Source organism: Dermacentor silvarum, chromosome 4 (assembly GCF_013339745.2).
Source record: "Dermacentor silvarum isolate Dsil-2018 chromosome 4, BIME_Dsil_1.4, whole genome shotgun sequence".
Classification (NCBI taxonomy): domain Eukaryota; kingdom Metazoa; phylum Arthropoda; class Arachnida; order Ixodida; family Ixodidae; genus Dermacentor; species Dermacentor silvarum.
The window spans coordinates 98541068-98567814 of record NC_051157.2 but is presented as its reverse complement, the minus strand read 5'-3'; the positions used below and the strand labels follow the sequence as shown (position 1 = coordinate 98567814).

General features: G+C 47.0%; 1 protein-coding gene across 3 annotated transcripts in view; it reads left to right on the top strand.

Moving 5' to 3' along the window:
* Positions 1 to 2912: 2912 nt before the first annotated feature.
* Positions 2913 to 26747, top strand: part of LOC119450425 (myelin regulatory factor-like protein) — a 127491-nt gene continuing 103656 nt past the window's right edge. For all 3 annotated transcript variants that reach the window (XM_037713867.2, XM_037713868.2, XM_037713866.2), the window contains exon 1: positions 2913 to 3214. In XM_037713867.2, the coding sequence (XP_037569795.1) occupies positions 3172 to 3214 (43 nt within the window). In that variant the 5' untranslated portion in view covers positions 2913 to 3171. The remainder of the gene's footprint in view (positions 3215 to 26747) is intronic.

Sequence of the window (26747 nt, the reverse complement as noted above, 5' to 3'; positions counted from 1 at the left end):
CTTTCCCTTGTCGATAAAATGGGGGTAAGCGAAGCTTGTCGTCCGATTCTAGTGTGAGGGCTTCCCAAGCCCAGGCCAAACGTCAGCGAAGAGCCGCCGACCCTGAGTTTAGGGCAAACGAAGCGGAACGCCTGCAACAGTGTCATCTTGCCACAAGCTTCGCTTACCCCCCTTTTCTCGGCAGGGAAAGGGCTATAAAATTTTTTAGCCTTACATCGCCGGCGCAATCTAGAGTATACACGCTTCGCTTGAAAAAATAATAGTAACTACACGTCGCACAGCAACCAAGCGCATTGATTTATAAAAGTGTGATAAGTGTTAGTTAAATAATTAATAAATATCATTAGCTAGCTATGGTGGCTTTTCAAGTTTTGTTGAATGTCCATGATGTGTCCCAGGGCGGATAGCGTGCGAAAAGGAAGGTAGACCGTGGGGTCGGTGGTGATGCTAGATAGTTTGGCCACTCCGATGAAAATATCTGCGCACGCCTATACACCCTACCCTGGCTCCGAGCGGCGCGAGCCGACGTCGTGAGCCTCAGCGTGGCGGGACAGGAGGTGGTTATTTCAAACGGATGAATGGACACATTAAGCCAATTTCATAGGTCTTAGTGAAATTTCTTAGTGAAATAAATTGGGTACTCAGCCTTACTTCACTTGACATCTTCACTGCATAGCTTGCTACGATGCAGTGAAGTCGCACTACAGAGCAACGCAGGGGGAGCCTGTGCGACACCCCAAATGGTCACGATCCTTGTAACCTAGCCTCCCAGTCGATCCAGATCAACTGCGGAAGTAGCGCTGTGGTTCAGCTACCGTTTCGTAATATATATATATATATATATATATATATATATATATATATATATATATTACTGACCTGTTTCTCTGAACCGAACTGATGTCGCAGCAAAACTTCATGTTGCTTCAGGATCTCTGTGCAATGGCAACGAGTGCGCTCGACCTATGACAGCATGCACCATTGGACAAATGAAACGCAATCAGGAAAATTAGAATCACAGGAACAAATCTGGAAGATTGCGATTGAGACAGAGAACATATTAGTGTGTCAGTGATTAGAATATAGGCGTGCGATTCACCGTATATTTCTATAGAAGACCGAATTGCAAGGACCATTACGCAATTCATTCGCGGAATTGCTCAGATCGTTGTAGTAGATCTGGATCCACCAAGGAGGTTGTGTCGCCGTCCGGCTGCATTACGTACAGCATACCCTTTTGTCACCTCATTACTGCTGTGTCAGCAAACACCTGAAGCAGATGGGATCCCACGAAGTGCGAATTATTTCTTGCGCGAAGAGGTGCTGACAAGTATTGAGCCTTGCCCAGAAAATAAATTGAGGTAGGTAGATGGTAACTGCAGGGTGTATTGGCCATTTTGTTTATATTCAATGGCGCAAAAATCAACTACCTGTGCTTTGAACTTATCTTTCTTTTTCAGGCTCAAAGTGAACGTGGTCAGTTCCCGCGCACCTCCAGAAAAATTCAGTGTGGAAGAGCGTAGGGCCATAATTTAAGTCCCTGTTTCTCCAGGGAAAAGGTGCGAAGCAGATCCATGATGAAATGTCGCCAACTTTGGATGGCAGTGACCAGTGGCGTATCGACGGAGGGGGGGGGGGGGGGGATTCGGGGGTTGTAACCTCAATAAAACCTCAATAACTGTTTTCACGATCGGTCAGGCTTTTCTGCGTATACGTATAACAGCAACAATATGCCTTTATGTCCACGATCTACTCGCGTCATATTTTCATGAATTATTGCCGCGAACGCCCATTGGTCCTTGTGTCGCTTGCTCCTGACTGATTTCCTCCTTCAGAAGATTCAAGTGGCTGGAATGGGGATGCTTTGATGGATTGGCGGAGTGAAAAACAAAGACAAAGAATTCGGAAGAATTACGTCAGGAGAACGGTCGAAGTTGCGGGGACATTGAAGCAAAAGTCCAAGGGGGAAAATTGGGAGGGTTTAGTGGCGTAAGGGGGAAAGACGAGAGCTATATTGGCAATAAAGAAATAATGATTGACTCAGGTCGCAACGAACGCAGGGTTGGCTCTTGAAGAGGCGGCAAGAGGACGGGGAGGAAGATCTCACCACAAAGTACGTAGAACAGCGGGTGATTATAACAGGGCGAATACGAAGAAGGTAATAAGAAACAGAGATCCCATTAAGAAACGGGGCACCAGTGTTGAGCCCTAAAGGAATGGCACTGAGATGACAAAGGAATAATGTTTAACCGAGCTATGAATAATCGTAGTCGACATCTTTTGTGAACGTGGAGATCATGTTCTTGTAGTGGTTGATACTCTTATTTTCACTCGAAGTGCGCAAGGTTCACGTGCAATGGGGAATGTGTCCAAGATGAAGTGTTGCTTGCACCAGTAAGCTGCGCTTTTTGACGCACAAATGCTTTGGATACTGCTGAACTAACTCGTTTTGCTGCATCGCGCTCGCCGTTATGCGCGATGGTGATCAGACATTACAGCGGCGAAACTTTCGATGACTTTCGTTGTTTTACGCGCGCTTTCGGAAGCCCTTCGACATTAGCCGCAGTTTTATACTTTCCACACCAGTTTGCCCAGGCGCTTCAGATACTGCTGAACTATAGTGTTGCTGTATGCGGAACTATTTCGTCTTGCTAGCCGTTCCACACGCATCTATACTTCAACGCTATCGTACTTTAATGGCAGCCAGAACTTGCGGCGAAGTTCTTTCGTGGTCACTTCACCTTTCTGGGAAGATTCCCGCACGGCCGCGCGAAATTGCTTTCGCGGCTTTCGCTCCGTCCCTTTCTCGCGGGCCGTCCCGCGTCGGAAGGAGCGAGAGTGATCACGTGACCCCCCCGTTCACCCTCCCCTTCCTCTCGACGAACCGCTTCCTCCTCCTCGGCAGCGGCCAACTCCGGCGAAGCGGCAGCGGCGGCCGCAGCGGCGTTCAGCCAGCGCCGAGCAGCCGCAGCTAGCGCTGCGCAAGTGACAGTGAACATGGTGCCCCGCCGATCGCGACGCTTCTTTCTGGCCAGCTAGCGGTGCTTCCCCGACGTGTCCCTTGTGTGTGCGTGCACCAGTGACCATGGTGGGTTCCTGATCGACGTCGTAACCCGGAGTTACCGCACCGGTGCCGCTCAATCGGCCCCCGAAAACACAACGACGCGCGTCATGGATGTGGTCGGCGAGGACCAAGCGCTGCAGGCGGTCTTGGGTAAGTTCGCCTCCGTTTGCCTCTCCTCCTCGAGCGCGCCCTTTCGCTCTTTCTCTCTCACACACCCGTGGCGCAGAGCAGAGCCTGCCTACCTGTTGCATGTTGTTATTGCACTCTCTTGGCGGCGGGACCTCTCGATTTCCGGGGGGGAAAGGAAGAGAAATGCGCGTGGCCTCCCCCCGCCATTCTCTTTGCCGTTTTTTGCTTCAATTCCCCCGCGCTCGCGAAAATGCTGTTCCTCGTTGGCTCGCACGCGCGCGCTCCAGTGAATCGGACGACCGTTTCGGAAAGTTTCGCGCACCTCTTCCGCGCTCGCGTTTGTTTATCGAGTCCCGGCGCGCCGCGGAGTTTCGGACTCGAAGGGATAATCGTCTGGGCAAGCGCGCTTGCGGCTCTCGAGACCACGCGCCGGTTCCGTCCTCCCTGCGAGTTTCGTCAAAGGGTGGGTCGCTGCCGACCCGTGCCGCCGACCGCTGCTTGCCGGACGACGACGTCAGCCGGTCGGCGCGGCTGGTTAGGCCTAGCGCCCGCTCGGCCCAACATTCACGGTCATTCACATTCCGTTGCGAGAGGAGGCCACGGCTAGCTGTTGCCGCCGCCGCCGCCGCTGCCTCCGGCGTGCTGCGCCGCCTTGCTCCTTTTAAAAAGCGCAGCGGTTTAATTCCTGTAAAGTGCTCGCACAGCAGGCGGAAGCCAATTCTCTTGCCGTGCCGCGAAAGCGGTGATCACACGTCGTACACTTTGCTTTAAATGCACCTCCTCGGGTTGGAGTACAGTCATTTGTAACGCGTAAGCTCCGAATGGCGTTGTATACATGTCTCCACAAACTAGCACTTGGCTGTCTTCACTTGAGCGGCTTCGGAACTTTATTTCGAAGTTGTTGAGCGTTCATTCGGTGCTCGCAAGGTTAGCGCGCGCTCTAATAATCGCGCCCTTGAAACGCACGGAAACAACGCCGATGAAAGATGCGCGCAGAGGTCCGCGTATAACTGCGTACGATCTGTTTACAGTACATTATTTGCCACCGTATATCACAACCCCGCAGCTTTGTGTAGGGTTCTTTTTTGTTTTTGGGACGTGCCGCGCACGCGCGTTACGTAACGAACTGCTGCGCTGAAGCAACCTGACATCCTGCAACAACAAGATAAAGGCTGTATGAGATTGAGATTCAGAGACGGAAGTTTTGTTTTCTGTATAGAGAACTTCGTAAGCAGCCATGAAGCCGGCCTTCTGATTCATTCATGCGAGGACGCTTGTTTCGCGTTTGTTTCCAGCTCGGCGTTTATATAACAGACATCGTCGTGGTATACAGCGATCACACGGGGTATACTTTCAATCGTGATCGAGCCCGATCGCGATCGAATTTCTCGACCGCAAATGGCTCCCTTCCGCAGCTTGCGCAAAGGAGCCGATCGCGATCCAGTGATTGGATTCCATGCAGTCGGGCTCGATCGCGATCGAAAGTTCTCCGTGTTACCGGGGTATAATTGCGCACTATTGGCTGTTCGTAGGCCTCTTTACTGCATGGTGTAGAAATAACTTGATATTTTTGTTTACGGCTTTATTCCGCTCATTCTTTATCACGACGCACTGTTTACGCTCTTCAGCGTCCATACGTATATTTCCCGCAGTATATGCAGGATAAAGATTAGTATTACCTCCTACTTTCGCGGAATTTCGTCACCGTTAACGCACGTGCCCGCGATGGCCGCTATAGTTGTAAATATATATCTCATCGAACGTTCTCCTTGAGCGATCTGATTCGTCACCTTCCTCGGCATCAAGAAACGTGTCAGCAAGCACATAGAAATGTTCAGACTGAAAACATCTGCAGATGCTCATTTCAGGTGTGTGTAGCATGGTCACACAGGTTACGAAAATGTGTGCACGTTACGTTACCAGCGTACCGTCTCGCACCGACCATGATGGACCGTAATGGTGTAGGGTATCTGTATAAACGTACGTTGGCTGTAATTGGTGTTAGGGGTGCGTGCAACGAGCTCTACTGGTGTGGCGTCAACGTTAACGTGCTTTCTTAGTGCTTCCCATACGTCGTTATAGCAAAGCGGAAATCGATTCGAGGGACCAGACATCGGCGACGTTCTGTTGATAGCGCTCACACGAAGAGACTGCGTCAATTGGTTCCGAGGTCATCGAGCTTTCAAAGCGAGGCGCAACCGTCCCCTTCCCCGTCTATAGCCCTTTAACATTCTCCTTGTTTATTTGCGCATGTGCATTTCATTTTTCATGTTCCAGAGTGAATCACGAGGACCACTTCGGATTAATGCGGACTCGTGTAGGAAGCTAACGTCGGCGTTCGTCATTGCGCTCCCGAGTGCGCGATGCTGCGTGCGCTATGGCTATACCAGCAGCAAATCGTTTCAGGCGCGGCGCCAAAACGTTGGTATATAGCATTCGAGAGTATATCGATATTCAGGATTTTGCGTTTGCTGATAAGAAATGAGAAGAGGTGAAGGAGAAACAGACGCACACACATACGCCGTCTCGTCCTCTCGAAGATGCCTCGGGCTCATCTGGCGCGTCGAAAGGCCGATTCCGGAACGCCAGTCGCGCAGCAACGCGGAGGCGGCCATAGTATGTATACGGCGGCCGCAGAATTTTATGACCGCCATGTTTCTCTCTGGCAGAGATTTGTCGCGCCCCATGCTGCAGTCCAGCAGGATGTGTGTATAAAAAAAGTGGCGCCCATAGGAAGGACCAACCGTCCGGTTCGGCTTGCTGTGACGTCAGCGGCCGAATGAGAGAGGAGGAAAGAGAGAGTTCGCGCGCCATGGAGGGAGAGAGAGAGAGATCCCCTGAAACAAGGGGAAGTATTGGGCGAGGGAGAAAGTCGTAATTGGCCCTCGCACGCACCTCGACGGTGGTCAGGCCAGGTTTCGCAAGGGGTTTGCAACGCGACGGGGAAAATAATTCATGCACCTCGCGTACACACTGCGATCGTCGATGCCCCCGTCGCCAGCGCCGCAGCCTTTTTCGCTCGCCAGGCTGCGGCGCAACTGTACGGTGGGCCTCGCTTTATACGATTGGCGCAATGTGTGGAACCCGACTCGCCTCGGGTATGAAAGGGGGCGCCGGAGTTTTCAATTGTGTCCCCTTCTTTTTGAAATAGCTGTAGGGGCCACTCGCGCCACCTCACGGACGTCCATTTTGTTATCCCATCGACGGCTTCCATGCACACCGACTCCAAGTATAAGCGGATCGAGACCATATGCGCTGCTTTGCGTCGTGTCAGCTGTACGTCATTATGGCGGCGGCGATGACGTCAGTATGTGTCCAGAATATTAGGCAGGCAGCCAGTGGTTATGAATCACAGCGTATGATGCTTCCAGCGAGCAATAATCTTCTCTCGGCTCTGTATACTTCTTACACGTACGCGGGTCGGTGTTTTCGAGTTTTTTTTTTTTTTTTTTCCAGCATTTCTCCTTCATTCTGACAGTCCTTCATCAGCTCCCTGGCATTTAATTTGCAGCAACGTCTTGCCACCCTTTCATGAGGGAAAATCTTTTCTCGCCGCTACCTTGGATCTTATTTATTCCTGGCTGATTGCTTTCTAATTAATTCTTGATTATCACGTGACCAGCGCATTTCCCTCTTCCATGGTGATAATTTTGCAGCATTTCGCATTCTTGATTGTCTCTCTAATGTTGTAACGGTATAATTCTGTTCGTTGTTCCGAACATCCGCGTCAGCATTCTCCTTTCAGTACCTCTGATACCAATCACTGCGACAACGCTTGACAAATACTATCAGTGTTTTACAACACTGTGGTTTCGCCAATTCTCAAGTTATCGAGCTACCTGCCTGTTGACAGGCAGCGCGACGTCATGAAGAAAGTGCTCGAAATAACAACAGTGACTATACGGTGACGACGCGCACAGCGCGCTAAAATATGTGCGCAAGAGGTTCAAGGAAGCAGAAAGACGCGCAGTGAGTCAAGTATTCTCGGAGAAGCTCATAATTGATATAACATCCACCGCTTATAGTCTTCCATTCGTGCCGTCAAACACGAAGATTCGAGGGGGAGCGGATGAGGAGAAGGACCCTCCTCTGCAGTACCACAGTTGGCGGATCTATTTCGTATACGTGCCGAACGGGCTGCGCGACAACGTTATACTGCCGCGCATTTTTTTTTTAAGAGCCACTATAGAGAGGCACTAATACAAATCTCATACTAATCCATAAGAAGAGAGGCGTTAAAGTATTGAATTCGATTCAGTAGAGATACCAGCAGTCATAGAGGCATATCGCAGTCACGAGTACAGAAGGCATACGTAAATATCTTGACAAATATCTACAAGGATTCCACAGCTACCTTGGTTATCCACAAGAAAAGTAGAAAGTTACCTATCAAGACAGGGGTCAGGCAAGGAGACACAATCTCTCCAATGCTATTGACTGCATTCTTAAAAGAAGTATTCAAGCTCTTAGGCTGGGAAGGCTTAGGAGAGAGGATCAACGGCGAATATCTCAGCAACCTTCGGTTTGCAGTGACATTGTCCTATTCAGCAACAATGGACACGAATTACAGCAAATGATTGAGGACCTTAACCGAGAAAGTGTAAGAGTGGGGTGGAAGATTAATATGCAGAAGACAAAGATAATGTTCAATAGCCTGGCAAGGGAACAAGAATTCAGGATCGCCAGTCAGCCTTTACAGTCTGTAAAGGAGTACGTTTATCTAGGTCAATTACTCACAGGGGACCCTGATCATGAGAAAAAAATTTACAGAAGAATAAAATTGGATTGGAGTGCATACGGCAGGCATTGCCAAATACTGACTGGCAGATTACCACTGTCGTTGAAAATAAAAGTGCACAATCACTGCATTCCGCCGGGGCTAACATATGGGGCAGAAACTTGGAGGTTAACAAAGAAGCTCGAGAACAAGTTAAGGACCGCACAAAGAGCCATGGAACGAGAAATGTTAGGCCTAACGTTAAAAGACAGGAAGAGAGCGTTGTGGATCAGAGAACAAACGGGGATAGCCGATATTCTAGTTGACATTAAGAGGAAAAAAATGGGGCTGTGCAGGCCATGTAATGCGTATGAGGGATAACCGGTGGACCATTAGAGTTACAGAATGGATACCAAGAGAAGGGAAGCGCAGTCGAGGACGACAGAAAACTAGTTGGGGTGATGGAGTTAGGAAATTTTCAGGCGCAAGTTGGAATCAGCTAGCGCAATACAGGGGCGCTATAACGTAAAACGATTCCAAACTGTTTTGATTCCAATTTCTGCAATCAGCCTCCACGATTGGTCAAAACACGGGCCACTCCCAACTTCGCCTGTCTGTCACGCGACGTCACGAAAACCGCGATATAGCTCCCCATCTGATTATGCATTATTAAACCGCACAAAAAATAATCATTCCCGATTCGATGCCTTTTCACCATTAACCATCTGCTATTTGTCCAATGTTTTGTGGCTACGCCCACTTAACCTGTTTGTCACGCGACCTCACAAAACCGCGAAAACTCACCACGTCAAAGTGACGTGTACGCGAAAAAAAAAAACGCATTAATATGCCGAAAAAAACTGAAAAATTTTCTGAATAGCCACAGACTGCCCCGTTCCGAAAGGAATAGAAGATGGCTGCCCGCCGATCGTTCAGGCCCTCGCTACTCGCACCTGCCGGTGAGCATGTATTTATTTGCGCATGAGAAACCTTTTTGCGTGGCAGTAAAACGTTATCGAGCCCTTTCGGCACGTATACGACATCGCTCTGCCAACTCTTTCTTGCTGAGGATCCGTTTTAGCGGCATTCTTATCCTTCCTTTGCACGCCGCCGCGATTTTCGACCAGCCACCGCAAGCTAAGTAAGGCGAAGCGGACCAATCGGAGAAGCCGGCACCACCCTCTTCATGCGGTTATCTATTTTCACTGTGCTGGCTCGGCCCCATCGAAACCTTCTCCACTAGAGCGTGCTCCTCGCCTCTTGTCAGCCAATTAGATAAGAAAAACCGCTCAGTGTAGGCAGTGTTATTAGTTTTGAAAGCGAACAAAGGTGACCTCCTATAAACGAGGAGAGTGTTTGATTGGGTTGTTCAGACAACGCTGCGGGTCACCGCCCGATGCTTGCGTTGGTGGTTACGTAAATTTGACGTCAGGAGTCTGGAATCAAAACAGTTTGGAATCATTTTACGTTATAGTGGCCCAGGAGTAATTGGAGATCGCAGGGAGAGGCCTTCGTCCTGCAGTGGACATAAATATAGGCTGATGATGATAGAGAGGCACTATATAGATCGGTTTAGACTGATAAACTATTCGACACAATCTCTATTCGACACAACATCGCAGTAGCAGGTTAATACTAAAAGAGAAAATAAAGGCCAAACTTCGCTGTTCTTGAATTTCGCGCGAAACCCCATTGCCGGTAAGTCCGTATCACTTAGTAGATTTTAACATATTTTCTCGTATTTGGGGCCCTTGTGTGGCAGTGAATGTTCTCGAGAGTCGCTAAAATCAGTATTCGGTTTCTTTGAACTAGAGTGTAATCCTTGTTTACTGATGAAAAATCGACTATGTGGGGCCAAGCAGACGCCGTCAAAATCTGTGACGTCACAGTGTGCTGGTGCGGCAACTTCGAGGCGGTGTCGCCAGCCGTCTCTCGTGTTTGCGTCTTTTCTTGCTTATCAATCTTCCTCTCACGGTAAGGGTGGCGTTACTGGTATTGTGGAAGCGTATAATACACTAAGCTATCCGCCTTCGGCTTTCTATAGATGAGCAAGGCACTAAATGGGGCCACTTAGTTGGTTAGTACCAGAACTATAAAACGTGCACACTTGTAGAGAAGAAACGCGAGATCAATGATACAAAACACAGGTATGCTAAAGTACGAAGAGCGACTATAGTGAGTGTTTTACGACTCGATGCGCTTTGCGAATAGAAAGCAAGGAACTTCCTAGATCTGCCTCTGAACGACTGACCATCACTAATGCGGCTTAATTTGAGCTTCGGCGAGCTGACAAGAACTGGTGGCTTCTGAAACCTTTAGCGCGCATGCGCCTAAGATCTTAGAGATGGTAGTGGGAGCGTCTCACTCGACTACTCCTTGACCCCCAGATACCAATAACCGTCAGTATAGAAAATGTCTGCAATAAAAACGACAATTCTGCACAAATCATCTTTTAATCCGGATGATTTATCGGCGAACTAGAAAGATAAAAGATAAAGCAGAAAAAAAAAAACACGCAGCTCTGTATCACGTGGTCAATTGCAACGCAGGAAGTCGTCCGGCATGTAACGGTTGTAGTTTCCCGGTACATCCGGGGCTTCAATCTGGCCTTTCGTAGTGTATTCAGCCTGAGTGACACTCGTCCCATGCAGGGCACAGCTAAATCAGGTATTTCAATTAAAACTTTCGTCTGGGCTTCGTTGCTATCATGCGTACACGAACGGCGCGAAACAAGACGAGGAAAATAAGACGAAGATGTCCTTCGTTATCCCCAGCAATATTATTCAAAACAAACAGAACGAACGCACAAATTCTGATTTCACGAAGCATTTTTGAAGAATTGAGCGCTCCAATTAAGATTTTCACGCGTGCTCGAGGTTTACTTTTGTGCGCTCAACGACAATCGCGAAAAAAATAAATAAATTTGATCCTTTAATTAAATCTCTGTTATGATACTGTTTTTCTGTAAGGAGTGATACGTAAGTTTTTGGATGCGCATATAGCGTTTCAGGCGTGAATGGCCCGATCTGGGAGGCTATGTCTCGTCGATGATATATAGGCCTATATATATGAGCGTCAAACCAAACAACCGATCTGAGTGACAACGACAAAACAGCGCTTATGCTTAGTCCTTGGCGTGATACGAAAAAGCGATGGCCGATTTTACCATTTATTTCTTGCTGTTACGAAGGGTTAGCAAGTTTCACGAGCGCATTAGGGTCGATGTGCGCGACCTGGGCGCTGCCATGTCGTTATGCAAACACGGTATACGGGGGGATCGTTCCGGCAAACTTTACCGGAGTCCAGTGAACTCTGTACGTGCTCAGTCGTGGCAGCAGGTATACAGTGTAAAATAAATGACACCGTTAAAATTGAATAAGGGTGTAAATAGGTCTCTAACTCACACAATTACGCCTTTCTTACACCCTTCTCGGGTGTAAAGGGGTGAGTCATAGATCGGTTTACAGCCTTATTCCACTTTTAAGGGCGTAAGTTGTACAGTGTACCGGTTACGCTGGCGATAAGATGGTCGTGCTATATGCTAAAACTAGATATAGGCTTCATGCGCGCACGCGCTCTAGCGCTGTTTCCCTAGCCTCCCACCTATAGGCTCCCTAGCTAACTGTCTATCGCCCATGAGAACGATGGCGATTACCGTTGTGCGCACAGTAGTATACCTCCAAAGGTTGTAAAAAACATTTACGAGTGCGGACATCTCTGTAACTGCTTTTGAAGTTGCAAGGACATCAAGCCGTGATTCGTCGGTGCCCTCTTGCCTTCTTGCGTACGTAAAATAGTCAGAAATGTCGTTACTCATCACGGAAGATAAGATGCGGATTCGCTGATCTCGTTACTTGTGAAGTGCATTCGAAATTTTTGTCACAGGTCGCACGTTCTGTGAATTAGCGGTTCATTTGTTGCTACATCATTTGCAAACACAAGTTTGCAAGAGGTATGCATTACTTACTGCAACCGATGCAGCCACTTCCTTTAAAGTTTATTTCAGTGCCATTTGGCGGCCTTGCAGCAGGCTTCTGCAATGGCTGCATCCCAAACAACATTGTCTGCGAAGTTGAACGCTGGCTAAAAAAGTTGTCGCAGTTTCACCTGAAAGGCGAAGCATCAATTGCGATAGCAAATTTGTAGAGAGCTATACGGAGTAATGATGGCAGCTTTATCAGCTGCATAAACTTGGACATGCAGCAGCACCGGCCACACGTAGAACTGTTGTCGACGCCGTCGGCGTTTTGCCCGCGTTCGCACAAAATGCGTGCGGCGTTGGTGAATGTTGCCCGATCCTCTGATATAAATAGGCACTTGGTGCCGCAGCTAAACGTCGCCTCCCTTCCCTCCCCCCCACGGCCTCTCGCGCGTCGGAAGAAGGCGCGTTTGCTCTACATATATGATGATTGTAAAGGAGGAAAGAGACGCCTACTTCTGCAGCCCTTAAGGGAGCACGGCGCAGAACGCGCATTTGTTCTCCGCCGCGGGTTCACTCCCCGTGAAAGCGCGCGTCCCTCGCGCCCTTTCACTCGCACATAGAGCGTTCGGCGGCGCGCGGCGACGATTGCATCGCCGTTGACGTCATACGGAACCTCACCGCGACGACGACGGCGACGACGACGGCAGAAATCTGCTTGGGAGTGTCCATATAATTGCTATCGCAATAAAACTACCACGAGGGAAGTTCGCTTCTTAATTAGCGTTGCCGTTTATCTTGTAGGGGTTCCGGTAGAACAACGCTCAAAATCCGATGGAATTATCTGCTGTAAAATTTTCGAATCAGTTCAAAATTCGATTTGAAGTTCGTACACAGGAAAGAAGAGCAAGTATAGCAAACGGCCTTTTTAATGCCTGTTGGTAGCAATTTGTGTGACACATATAGCGATATAGTGACTCCTAAAATACAAAATTACACTACATGCATAATGCATTAATTTATGTAGAGGGCAAAGTGCTTATTCAGTACCCCTCGAAGCTTGAAAGGACATAAACTAGCGGTAGAATTATATGAAAGTCATTTATATAGCGACGTCTGTATTACTTGAAAATGATCGTAAATTACTCGTAAATAGAGAGTTACTGGTATAAAATGGCTTTCCAAAGCAGAATATTTCGATGAAACGACATTCAGTACGCCGTAGAATCCGCAAAGCATCGTCGTGAATATGCCAAAATGCGTTAAGAAAGGTATAGCAGAGCCACTGGGAGAGGGGGGGGGGGGGGGGCACGAATCGGTAGTTGATAGTTGTTGACGAGCAGTGCAAGAGGCAGAGAAGGTCGTCTTAGTGGCGTATTTGGTCTTGTTTGCATTTCCCGCTGGTCATTCAGAAGAGAAGAGAAGAAAGCAGGTCATGTGAAAATTCGCTATAAAATTAATAACCATGAATATTAACACACCAACAAAAATCCGCGATCCGTCAATGCGCATTCTTGCTGCTGAAGGAGTCAAGTACCCGCGCTAAACGTCGCGGGAAATCTGCCTAAATGGAAACACTGTTAGTGAACGTTATCTTACGTACATATTATCCATCGCCGTTCGATCCCCTTTTCGGCTTATGTCCATATACTTCTTTACGAAGTTTCAGAAACTGGGACCAGATTCACAAAGCTTTTCTTTCGTAAGTGCTCTTTGCCATTGGCCTGCCTCCTGAGATAATAATGTGTCTTTCATCCGGATTGGCTGAAATTCTTTCTTACGAACAACTCTAGCGTAAGAAAGTTTTGTGAATTCGAGCCCTGAATGTCTGTAGCGCTGACAAAGCAGTTACCATACATTGTAACAACGAAAGAATCCAGTGCAAGCACCTCCTTCGCGCTCCGAAACAGTTCCTGCAGAGAGACGCCCACATTGAGAAGGTCGTCCTCGTCGTTGCGTCACGGATTTGAGCGAACGTGATTGGCTGGCTCGTATAGGTTTACAGGTTCTGTTCGAGTTGAACAGCGGTGTATTTGCCACTGCATCCTTAGGCTGTCACCAACTATAACAATCAACGCTTTTCTATGGAGATTCGCCAGCTTCAGTAGCCAAGAACTACAATATAGCTTGCGCTCAATGTCACTATGCGCTGACGCCCTAGCTCTCTCTTGCCTAGCCGAACTGCGAGCGGCGCAGGCTTTAGCTGGAACCAAGCGTATATAAAATGATCTTGATGGATTCTTTAATCGGCCTCTAGATAATATTGCAGACTGGACAAAAAATGCCCACAAAGTAAACCCTTTCTTCTCCGGAAAGCCGGAAAAAAAGATTCTCCGGCCGAGCTGTCAGAGAGGTCTTAAGCAATCCTTTTCTGTGAAGAAAAGCACCGGAATGATCAGAAGCAATGCCTAGGAAGTCATTGTCGTTGCTGGTATGACACAGTGTTCCGCCGAAAAGGCGATCTCAAAATTATTTCCTTTCCTATCCTACAAAATTTTATTTCTCGATGAATAAAAAAGTACAAAAAAAGGATAATTTTATTGAATGGCTAGAAAAATGGACGCCACGACATACTTCGAATTTCGTTAAAAATGAACATCATGCGATGTTGCTTCGAAATAAACCGCAAACACAGAACTCTGTTCAAGGAGACTCTGTGGTTATGACCAAAGAGTGTCCTTCTACTTTTGATGATTTTTTGCGTGCGGGATGCCGGTATAGGATAGGTGTGCATGGGCAAAGGGAAAACATTGTAGGCAGGCAAAGTTTTTCTTTTGTGAAATGCCTATACATAAATACTTTTTACAAATGAAGTGGTCCTAATCTCTTTAGAAGATTTTACGTACGTCTTTTACTATATCTGATTTAATTTTAGAGCGAGTTCTTGCGCTCTCCTTCTCCCCGCTGGAGCGCTTTTACCCTGATTGGGCCACAAGCAGCTTAAACGTGTTCCATCTACGAGAACGAAAACTCTCGCAAATGCAGTTAAACATGGTGCAGGCTCTCGCATAAGAAAGCTGCCAGCTCTTCTTTTTTTTTAGATAACACTGTCTAAACGAAGCTTTGTAACAGCATGCAGACTTCGCAGTGGCAGTCTTGTCATTGATCGCGGTCAAGTGGTCGCGACGTGCGTCGATTTTTCACTGCGCGGAGCAAGTTCTCGCGATTCTCAGAAATCTCGAACCTGCTGTAAGTTGCAGTGGACCGAACCTGCGACGTCGCGCGCTCTCGGCGCAGAATAACTCCTTGGTCATTGAGCCACACGCCTATATGTTCTTGGGCAAGAGCAAGCACTGCAGCGTGTACGCATAATTGGGGCGAGAATAAGCGAAGGAAAAATCGTATGTCTGACTTTAAAATCAAGCTATAGGCGAATGCATGAGCCGCACATCTGACAATGATTATATTCCAGAAAACACTGGGATGACGCTTAAGCTCCGGATTTAAGAGCGGAACGCGATAGTCTTGCGCTATAGCTGATATGCCAACTTGAACCTGCAGATTACCTCATGCCATCACCTCACCTAACTTTCTGCCGTCCTCGACGGCGCTTCCCTTCCCTTGGCATCCATTCTGTAACTTTAATAGTCCACCGGTTATGTGCCCTACGTATTACATGGCCTGCCCAGCTCGACTTCTTTTTATAGCGCAGCTGTCTGTGGCTAGGATCCCTGGATTTCTTCGTGGCCTAATTAGTAATGACGTCGACAGAAAACAATGGTGGGCCGATCCCGGCGGCAGTGCAGGACATAGGCTCATACCCCCGTAAGGCAGAGGCTACAAGCAGTGACTCATCGCAAGCAAAACCGGGGTTTGTGTGTGTGAGTTTCCTTGTAACAGAATTATGTTTTCTCGTATATTCAAATTACAGTCCGACGCTATCGTATCTGTAGGTTGTGTGTAAGTCAGACTTTACAAATTTTCTGACGCATTTTACATTGAGAAATTCAATTCGTCCAGTAACGCCTGTGCGCCACGCGGAGGGCCTGCGTGGTTGTGGTTCGGGATAATTTTTTTTTTTTTTTTTGATGGACAACGCCGCCGACGCCGACACCGGATTTTCTGCGACACGTAGACCTTAACGCTATCACGTTAAAATCTGCGCTAATTCGAGCGCATATTAAAGGCCAGAGCACCGCGACATTCCGCGACTTCACGTGTGCTTCGACGGGGACGTATATATCTTCCGCTGCAGACGTTTGACAGAGACTGAAACAACTGCAACACTTCAGAAGTTGTAATAAACAGTTTCCTCTTTCTGACGCTGTGCGGCGTGAGCTTTCCTGTCAAGAAAGTAGCCGCACACAGCGTTAAAATACAAAAGCCCACAAGGATTATCATTATTATGATGATGATGACTATGATGGTGGCTGTGATTATATCTCCTTGAAACAAATTTACATCTTAAAAGGACACACAATTTGTAACAAAAATATGAAGTGCGGTTAGCTTACCAGAAGTGATGTAGCAGTGGTGCAACTTAGAAAAAAAAAAAAAGAAATAAAAAGGGAACGATATAGGTTAACAGCGAGCACAGTGGAAGAAGGAAGAGGAAGACACACAAAAGGGGCAATGGTGCTATACGTTTGTCCGAGCCCATTACTAGATTTGAAATCTTGCAAAAAACTGGTTTGATTGCTTTGTGTCTCTTTAGTTTTGAAATAAGCAAGTTACTTATCCGTGATCTAAAAACGGAGATGACTTTGCACCAATCCGATGCATAGCCAATTTAATCGCATATACAGCATATTACCCTTTTGTTAGTTTATACCCTAGAAACCACCCCGTTCTTTCTCGTTAACGTTTCTTTCCTGTCCGTACGAGGCCGGAAGGGGGTCTGTATGAGGTATGCAAACAGTTGCTGCATTTTCACGCATGTACGCTTTGGTCTGGTACACCCGGATACAATGGAATAGCGAAAGCAGAGAAAACAGCGCGTTTGTCACTGCCGCTGGTCGCAGGGCGCCTACACCTTTGAAGTTCTCTTAGGATCTGTGATTATATAACATCTCTTCCAGAGGCAGTGGCGGATCTATCCACTCAGTTTAGGGGGGGGGGGGGGGGGGCTTGTCTATTATTTGTTTTATGGTGTTACTGTTAATGTGACTGGAGGGGGGAGGGGGTTGCTGACACTGGATTTGAGCCCACTCCCCCCCCCCCCCCCTTTTTGTTTAGATCCGCCACTGTCCAGAAGGTGCTGGTTTATTACGCGCATGCACCGAGTGGATGGATAGCTCTGTCAAGAAATGGCGCGGGCATAGAACGGGCGGGGATCGAGGGAGACGCCTCACTCCGGCGCTGGCACTCGTACAATGCGATATGCTGTCAAGGTCTTGACAAGATCTATACACAAAACACCTACAAGCACGATTTATATATAGGCTCCCCCTACGCGAGGAGAGAGAGAGAGAAAGCTCTGCTTGGTAGCGCGAGCGGTGGGCCGTTGTCTGTCCTGGTGATGAAGCAGACATATGTGGTAGCGTAGACGTGCACCAGAATAAAGAAAGGCTGGTGACCGGCACCGTGCGACACTGCAGCCTTCAACGAAAGCGTACGGAACATTTGCTGCGTTCATTGGTATCGTGGCGCTTCCAACTAAAATTATTATTTAAAAATCATTAGAGGGGAACACAGGCGCTGAAATCGTTTAGCTATACCATATATGGAAATGCAAACATTTATATATTTCGAAATGCAGTAAAGGCTAGAAGTCTCTGCGAACGTGCATAATCGTTGCGGATTGTTGAATTTCTGACGTCTTATTTTGTCACAAATGATCGGTGTGCCCAGTCACAAAGTCGTTCGAAGCCAGGAGGACCAAGTTTAGGCAGATCCATCTATACTGTATACCCATCATTAGCATGCTGGGTGAAATAGAGGTTGTCTAGCTGTACCTCCAGGCCTTGCAACTCCCGTATGCACACTATATATAGTTGCATATTTCGCTGTAGTATAACTTTTGTATGAAAGACTATGATTGCAACGTGCTGACTGTATTCGTCTTACTTGCTGGCGTGAACGTGCCTACCGGCAGCGACATTAATCTTCGCGGAAAGATACATTTTTTACATCTTTATGTAACTTGCAACACAAGAACATTTGTTATATAGCTCGTCGCTGTTAATTGATCAATGTCGCGAGACGCGTCGCCAAGCGCGCTGCTGTTGCTGGTTGCGCATCATCCGGTATTCTTTTATAAGTCCTTTTAAAAATGAAGCAGGTCACTGACGAAGGTCGAAATAAAAAATATATTTTTTTATTTTGGACTTTGACTTTGGTCAGTGACCTGCTTCATTTTTGCCTTTATCTGACCAGGCGGTATTTCGTCGAACTCATGACTATAATCTATATTAAAGTCCATATGCCACTGCGCCGGCGCTGATCTGACCCTAGCCAACTTTTCCGGGTTCTTGCAGAGTTATTTACCGGAGCCCGTGTTTCGGGTGTAACCGCCGCATTTGACCGCTGTATTGTTTACAAAACCGTAACGTATGTAGTTTCTTGTTTATCAACGCAGCAGCAACGCAACTTCACTACCGCAGTTGGTTAAGCATGGCGGTGTCATTTCTACCCTACACTCTTATATTTACGCAGTATTCAGTATATATACAAGCCAGGTGTTTGTAAACATAGAAGGCGCTGCGGCGATATGTATTTCAAGGTGCGTAGGAAAAGGGGGCGGACGCAAGCATTGACCCTCCGATGCTTTCTCGCCCCATCTGAAGGTCGCGGATGTTCATTCTATACCGTGTTTGGGGGATAGACTTCGCACGTCATAGTGGGCGCTATGGAAGCAACGTCATTCCCAATGGATACGGTATCTTTGCTCCTTTTTCGACTCACTGAATGACAATCGTCGGCAGCAATTAAGCGTCTGATAAATGGCCGGAGTCCGCGTTCCATCGCCACGTGTGCGTCGTTTTACCGTTGCTGATGATCGCTTCGACAAAATTATACCCGTTATTGTGTTATCGCCGTCGCGCACTTGCTGCGTATATATAACATCGCGGCCACGCGCCGAAATTGCTGGCAACGCCTCCGCTTTTCCGTGACGGTCATGTTCGCGCGCCGACTCTGGCTTGGAACGTTAACCTCTTCAGTCCGATTGTCGTGATTTTGATTTTGCGACGTATATATATACACTGATCCTGGACTCCTCCTAAATCTGGATGGGGTCGCTTAGAACGGAGAAGACTGGATTCTGGCATCAGGCGTGGTTTACCGACTATACTGTCGGCGCATGCTGCCGTCCTCTCTTATTGGGAAAACGAGGTTGTGCGCGGAATTTCCAACGAGGCTTAATACTCCGTGGAAAACCTGCCTGGGGTGCTGTATCCATTCCGGTGCACTCAGTATCGAGCGTCATTCCTGCTCAATGCGAGATGTTTTGAAAGCGGTCATGTAACTTATGTGAGATGGTTTGCTTTCCGAGTCAAAACTCACGATGAGAATAACTTTAATAATGTACATATTTTTACACGACATGCTCGTTTCGGTTTTTCGTAGCTAAGGTCACAAATTTCTACCTGTGCAGCAAATGGTGCGAAACTTTTTTTTTTTTTTTGGGTGCTCTCATTCAACATATATACTAGCACATTTTACTTACGTATTTTTCTGATCTCAAACAAAAACAATGACACACCAAAAAACAATTAATTAAATTATAGTGTTTTACGTGCCCGAACCACGATATGGTTATGAGGCTAGCCGTGAGGACTCCAGGTTAATTTTGACCAGTTGGGTTCTCTAACGTGCACCTATATCTAAGTGCACACCCAAGAATTTCGGACATTGCCCCCGCGGTTATCTGCCGAACTTCATTGTAGCGCACCAGCGTAACTCAATCAGCAGCAATCTAAAAGAAAAAGAAAATACATCAAAAGGCACATGAATTTCAAAAATCTTCAGTTAGCAACGTTGAGAAGGTGCGCCCTTCTGATAACATGCGTATTTACTGCACTTATGCGTAACTTTCCTGCGGCGTTATGGCCGTGTTTTTATCCTGACCAAAACAAAGGCGTTACGACTAAGGAAGGAAGGAAGGAAAGAGTGGAGAAGGAAAGGCAGGGAGGTTAACCAGTTCAGCACAACCGGTTTGCTACCCTACACATGGGAGCGGGATGGGAGAGAATAAAAGATGGGTAGGAGAGAGAGAGCACATAAGCACAGCACACACATCGTCAGTCACAGTCCGTCACTCTTGCGTGGTACGTGACATCACTGTCACAGCCACTTGTCCAAGCCCGTTTGCTTTAAAAACCGAAGTAGTCCCTTCGTCGCCTTCAGCTGCGATGTCGACGACACGTGAGAATCGTTTCAATTGACAGTGGTCGATTGTCCAGGTGTGCTAGAACGGACGCCAGGGACTGTCTCGGAACATTATATTCAGGACAGTCGCATAGAATGCGTTCTAGCGTCTCCTCGCAAAGACAGGCATTGCTAAAAGCGTTGTCGGCCATTCCAATGAGAAATGAATAAGACTTCGTGAATGCCACCCCTAGCCATAAGCGATAAAGCATAGTGGCCTCTTTTCGGCGGAGTCCAGTTGGCATACAGAGATGCATCAAAGCGGGCAGGTGGTAGTGACGATTGCTCCGGTTGGTCTGGCTGCTAAGTGCTGTAAGTACCCATGTTAATACAAAATTGTGCAGATCCCACCCGCTGTGGGATCAACGTTATGCGAAGCATTTTGCAGGTATACTATGTACCTGCCGGGCGTTATTGCACCTATATAGAGCGTCCGTATAATTGTTATCGCAATAAAAGTGAGCGATCGCAAATTTCCGTGTTCCTTCCTGTGGCAGCTATAGCGCTTTGGACGCGGTGTACATTTTGGGGTACCGCAAAGCGATACCAGGTGGACCAACGCGTTTGTGTAAATTGAGTAGGTGCGTGTGTGGGTCGTGAGTGTACGTGCCTGTGACGAGGGCAGCACGAAGACGACGACGACCACGACGATCGTATGGCGGTAACGGCACGATTTCTACGCCGGCCGTTCTACGCGAGCTTGGGTGGTAATTGTTGCTTTCTACATAGGCAAGTGGACGAGCTTAAACGAGCGAAATACAGATTGCGACGTCGTCAGCTGTACTATACGTGCTATGCAGTCGTATACGTATCTGTGGCTATGTCACGTGGTCTATGTGAAGCGACGAGGACACGTGTACGCCGGCCCCAAGAAATGAATGACTAACTATTGGCCTTATCATGAAGTAAGTACAACGTCGCACAATTTCTACGTAGCGTGCTACGATGAAAGCACTGAGGAAAGTGGAACGGTCCCGGAGATAGTGCTGTTTAGCACGGCGCCTCAGAGTGCGAGCTGTCACAAGGAAAGACGACGAGAGAGTGTCACGAGGCGCATGCGCCGAGCGCTTCTGGCTTTGGAACGAGAGAATGACTCCTGGCTGTCTATTTACAGTTTCAGTAGAGTGTACTAGAATATGGTCTAGTAAACTCTAAGTTTCAGTTACCCTGTACTTGGTTGCCAACTTTCTTGACCTCTTCCTCCATTCTGTGTCCACGCTTTTCAGGTACAGGTACTCGTGCACTTCAGCCGCCCATTTATTTTCATTCATGTTTTTTGCTCTTTCTTCAAAACTAATTTCGCTCTGCGCTTCTCTGACTGAAAGTCATGACTTTCACACGCAAAACAGCCATCATTTCTTTTTCTTATTCTGAAGATTCTCTACCGTTGCGTAAGGTCTGTGAGATCACTGATCTCGGTGTGCTTTCTGATACAATCTTGCAGTTTTCTGCTCACATAAACGCGTTTCAGTGCGGGGTACGTATGCGCTCCCTGGGCTCTGTTTGCAGAATACCGAGAGAATTCAAGGACCCTATAACGTAAAACTATTCCGATCTTCTGACGTCAAATTTGCGTAACCGCCGCGGCAAGCATCGGGCGGTGACCCGCAGCGTTACCTGAACAGCCCAATCAAACTCTCTCCTCGTTCATCGGAGGTCCCCTTTGTTCGCTTTCAAAACGAGTAACATTGGCCTACACTGAGCGGTTTTTCTTATCTAATTGGCTGACAAGAGGCGAGGAGCACGCTCTAGTGGAGAGGGTTTCGATGGGGCCGAGCCAGCGCAGTGAAAATAGATAACCGCATGAAGAGGGTGGTGCCGGCGTCTCCGATTGGTCCGCTTCACCTTACTTAGCTTGCGGTGGCTGGTCAAAAATCGCGGCGGCGTGCAACGGAGGTTACGAATGTCGCTAAAACGCATCTTCAGCAAGGAATAGATGGCAAAGCGATGTCGTATACGTGCCGAAAGGGCTGGATAACGTTTTACTGCTATGCAAGAACGTCTATTATACGCAAATAAATCCATGCTCATCGGCAGGTGCGAGTAACGAGTACCTGAGCCATCGGAGGGCAGCCATCTTCTATTCCTTTCAGAACGGGGCAGTCTCTGGCTATTCAGAAAAAAAAATCAATTTTGTTCGGCATATTAATGCATCGTAAACGCGTACGTATGTCACTTTGACGCGGTGAGTTTTCGCGGTTTTCCGACGTCGCGTGATAGATTAGGCGAAGAGGGCGCAGCCCGAAAACTTTTGACCGATAGCAGAGGGCTTACGGCGAAAAGGTGTCGAATCAGGAATAATGATTTTTCTTTCGTTTGGTTTAATCATGCATAATCAGTGTGCTCGCGTCATATCAGATGGAGAGCTATTGCGGTTTTCGTGACGTCGCGTGACAGAAAGGCGAAGTTGGGGGCGGCCCGAAAATTTTTTGACCAATCGTGGAGGGCTGATTGCAGAATTGGAATAGAGTTTGGAATAGCTTTACTTTATAGCACCCTTAAGCCTCCTACACCGTTCCACAAGTTGTACATAATAATCTGTCTTCATCAACTCGAATACGCATCGATCGTCTGCAATGGCTTTTCTATATAGATCCAGCAGGGACGTTATAGGTCGGATCCGGGAAATGTTTCAAAGCATGTGTCATCACCGCTTTGCTAATACGGACACTGCATGGACCTTATTCTAGCACTGTTGGATTATCGTCACTTCGCTGCCAACGTAATCGCGCTGACCTTCTGTTTATTTTCAAACTCCTTCACGGTAACCTCACCTGCACCGAACTACTCAGTTGTATCATGTTTCGTATGCCGCGCTAGATTACTATAGAACATCGACATTTTCATGTTCCTGCCTGTCATCACCAACACTCGACCGTTCGCATACTACTCTGTTTTTATAACGCACAATTTTATGATCTCGATATTTTTCATACCTCATTGCCATTTTTTTTTTTTTTTTGCCAGCTTTGCGTTGTTGTTTCATAGTTTCACACGTTGTTCAATTGCTTTTCTCTCCTTTTTCTTTTGCATTTATCTTGGGCCTTGTTGTATGTACACTCTTCTTTTAATAATTGGTCTTTTTATTCATCGTGTTATTTTTGTTGCTTATAATCCTCTGTTTTTTTTTTTTTTTCATTGTGTGCATGTGCCAGCACTAAGACTTTACGGTTGTTCGTGGGCACATTAAATAAATAATCTGGTGATTATTATTATTATTATTATTATTATTATTATTATTATTATTATTATTATTATTATTATTATTAGCAGTAGTAGTAGTAGTAGTAGTAGTAGTAGTAGTAGTAGTAGTAGTAGTAGTAGTAGTAGCGTTTGTATTTGTCGCCTCCTTCTGTCCTTGTCTTGTAGTTGTGCTATTGCACTTTCGGCATGGTTGGTATCTCGCGCATGCCATCTATTGTGTCTCGATGTAACCCCCCCCCCCCCCCCCCCCCGTAAGACAAATAAAGCCACTCAAGCGGTAACGTTGCTACGGTTGACGAAGCCGGTGAGTTTCCGGGACCGACTGTGTCGATGAACGCTGTCAAGCTGGGCGTAGCATTTCTCTCATTTATATATATATATATATATATATATATATATATATATATATTGGCTTTCCTGTCTTTCCTTAATCTTCTGTGTTTCTCGTAATAAGCAATGAGTGATTGAATGAATGACGAGTTTAGCAATCATCTACCGAGTGTCTGTGCACCTGACGTTTACCATTACTACGCGGCCAGCCTATACTTACGAAAGGAAACGAGATAAAAACATTTTGTGTCAGGTGACGTCAGCTGTCGCTGCGTATGCTCTGCGAAAAAGAAAAAAAAAAGAAGAGAAAAAGTAAGCGTTATCTTAATTACTGCTCCGTTTTAGTTTTACGACCTGCAGAAAACTAATGCGGTTAACTGCGCGTCTGCGTGAGCGGTGTTTGCGTATATGCGGACAGTCGCTGTGTGTTTTGCTAAAGACGCAGCAATTAGCGCTGCGCGTTCACCGAGATCGCGCAGCTCTATGGAGCGGAGACATTCTGTTTATTGCGGTCCGCATGCTCATCGAATAAAGGTGCTACGTCTCTCGCCTTCATGTGTGCGACGAGGTATACTCTGAATTGCTTTCGAAGTTGCCGTATCGGTTTACAAGTTGCGGTTCAAGTGCTTCTGTAAGCGCAATAAAAAATCACTTCCCGCGTGGTGAGAGAAAAAGAGAGAGAGAGAGAAACAACAACAAAATACACCGCTGGCTCTGCAGTAACTCCCCGTGTATAAAATACATAAGTAATCATCAAGCGGGTTAACGGCTTGACTCTTTAAATGTTGACATCTTTAGGTTGATTTTTGAAGCGTTGTTTCAGTCCAACTTATTCACTATTTATGTAATTTTGTTTTGCATTTTACTTCTCTTTACCAGTTTGTCAGTGTGCGTGCGCGTGGCTTCGTGTTATATATTCCAGTGTACGCCCTGCAATAAATAAATAAATAAACTGTGTACTTCGGACTGAGATGTGATGACTTATGGTGTCTATGGATTCGTCGGAGAGTGATCGATTGGCATAGGATTAAGAAATGTTGGAAACTATATATATTCGTCGGCCTATCTGCAAACTCCTATACTTAAATAAATGAAGTAAAAAAAGAAGAAGAAGAAGAAAAAAACATAAATTAAGCAGACGTAAAACTGTTTTAGAAAAACAGACAGTGAGAGATAGAGACTTGACTTTAACGATAAACCGGAGAATATAGCCCGGCTGACGACCTGGCTTGCTACTGTAGACGTTGGATGAAAACAACACTGTTAGCAAGCATATGCGAATGTGCACGTTTATTCATCAAAGACCAGCGCCCTCTGGTAACTCACTGCACAGGGGCGTGCTCTTTCTTCCTCCGCCGCCGCCATTACCGCGCTTAATTAAGGATGTATCCATGCGTTAGTGTTAGGAGTGGAAGAAAGTGGATGTGTGTGAAATGTGGGAAGCCGGTCACGTGGCAAATATGTATATATATATATATTTCCCCCGATTTCACAAAGAAGACTTCAGCGCCTACTTCGGCCTCGTAAAGGCTTGAGACCTTCATTCATCTTGCTGAAAGTTCGATCCTGGCGGTACGCGGCGGCGGACACTATCGCCAACCGAAACGGCTATCGGAACATGCCCATAACAGCTTACGCTGTAAAATACGTTTGTATTTATAAACGTGTATACTGTCACTTCTTGCGATCCAGCCACATGCCTTTAATGTCGGTTACAGCAACGGGCATAATTTGAACCCCTGTTGAACACCTTGTTGAGGTGTAACAGCGTTATAGATGCAACAGTGTAATAGAAGCACTTAATAGTCCGCGCATCCTACAGGGGAAAGAGGGTTAACCCCCTCTCTCGTTCGCTCGCCTACGCACACGTTCTATCGCCGTCCATTTATTTTGTTTGTTCGAAAATATAAACTGTTGCTCTTCCCAGGTGATGTACAGGATAAATATATTTTGCCATTGACATAGGTCGCAAGTAATAATAATAAAATGGTTGCTTAGTTGTTGCTGGCAAGCTACATCGCGCATCAACTGGGGTTGTTAATTCAGCGACGGAGATGAACTTTTGACGCAACCGTTCCTCCGACGATAAAAGTAAAGCGCTGTGTAAACAAGCCAGAATCGTGTCGATGTACTTGCAATCGTGACGCCTCTCTTCTCGTAAATCTTTTCGTTCTTTGATCACGTCAGATGAACGGGAAGGCTCACAAATCTTGGCGTTCGGGGAGAAAAGTGACGCACTCAACACCGCATGAACAAAACCTTCGCTGCCGCTTAGTACGTAGTTTAGACACGTCCAAAGGCGATGACCACTGTTCGCTTCAACAAGGCCGACTTATTAAAGCAGTCTAGCACCAACCCCGTCTGCGAAAGTGACTGCGGATCAAGCAAGAAGGTGGCTGCTTCGTAAACGTCGTCTTCCTTATTATTGTTATTGTATGGCTTGTATTGTATCTATACACACACACTATATATATATAGCGCGTGTGTCGTGCGTTGGGTGCACGTTAATAACCCCCGGTGTGACAAATATTGTTCTGGTGTCCCCCACTGTACGACACGCCGCATAACGAGATCGTGGTTTTGGCATGCGTTGCCAGGTGATGTCAGCCAAATGTGATGATGCCAGCAGATGCTAGCCAATAACGATGTTGGACATGTTAGCGGAGGCGGCCGGCTGATAGCAAATGGCACAAACGAACTTGCTTACGAACTTACTTACGAACTTACACTTTGTGAATTCACCCTCTGGGGCCAAATTCACTTGTTCGTACGTGCTCCTTGCCACTGGCCGGCTGCCTTCGATAATACGTCCAATATCAGCATTGGCTGGCAGCATTTGCTCTTAGTGAGAATTATAGCGTAAGTGGTTTATTTCTTTGTTTTCTTGGTAAATACGGGCCCTGGGCTTTTTCCTCCTGTTTTCCCACGGAAGAAATCTTACACGTGAGCGCGCCCAGCAAGAGTGAGACATGCTATTAGAACGAACGTATACTGTTCACAGCCAGCGCCGTAGAGAGAAGAGACAGTCCGTGGTTAATGGAAAAGAACAGGGCGCCGCGTGGCACGGCTTGTTATGT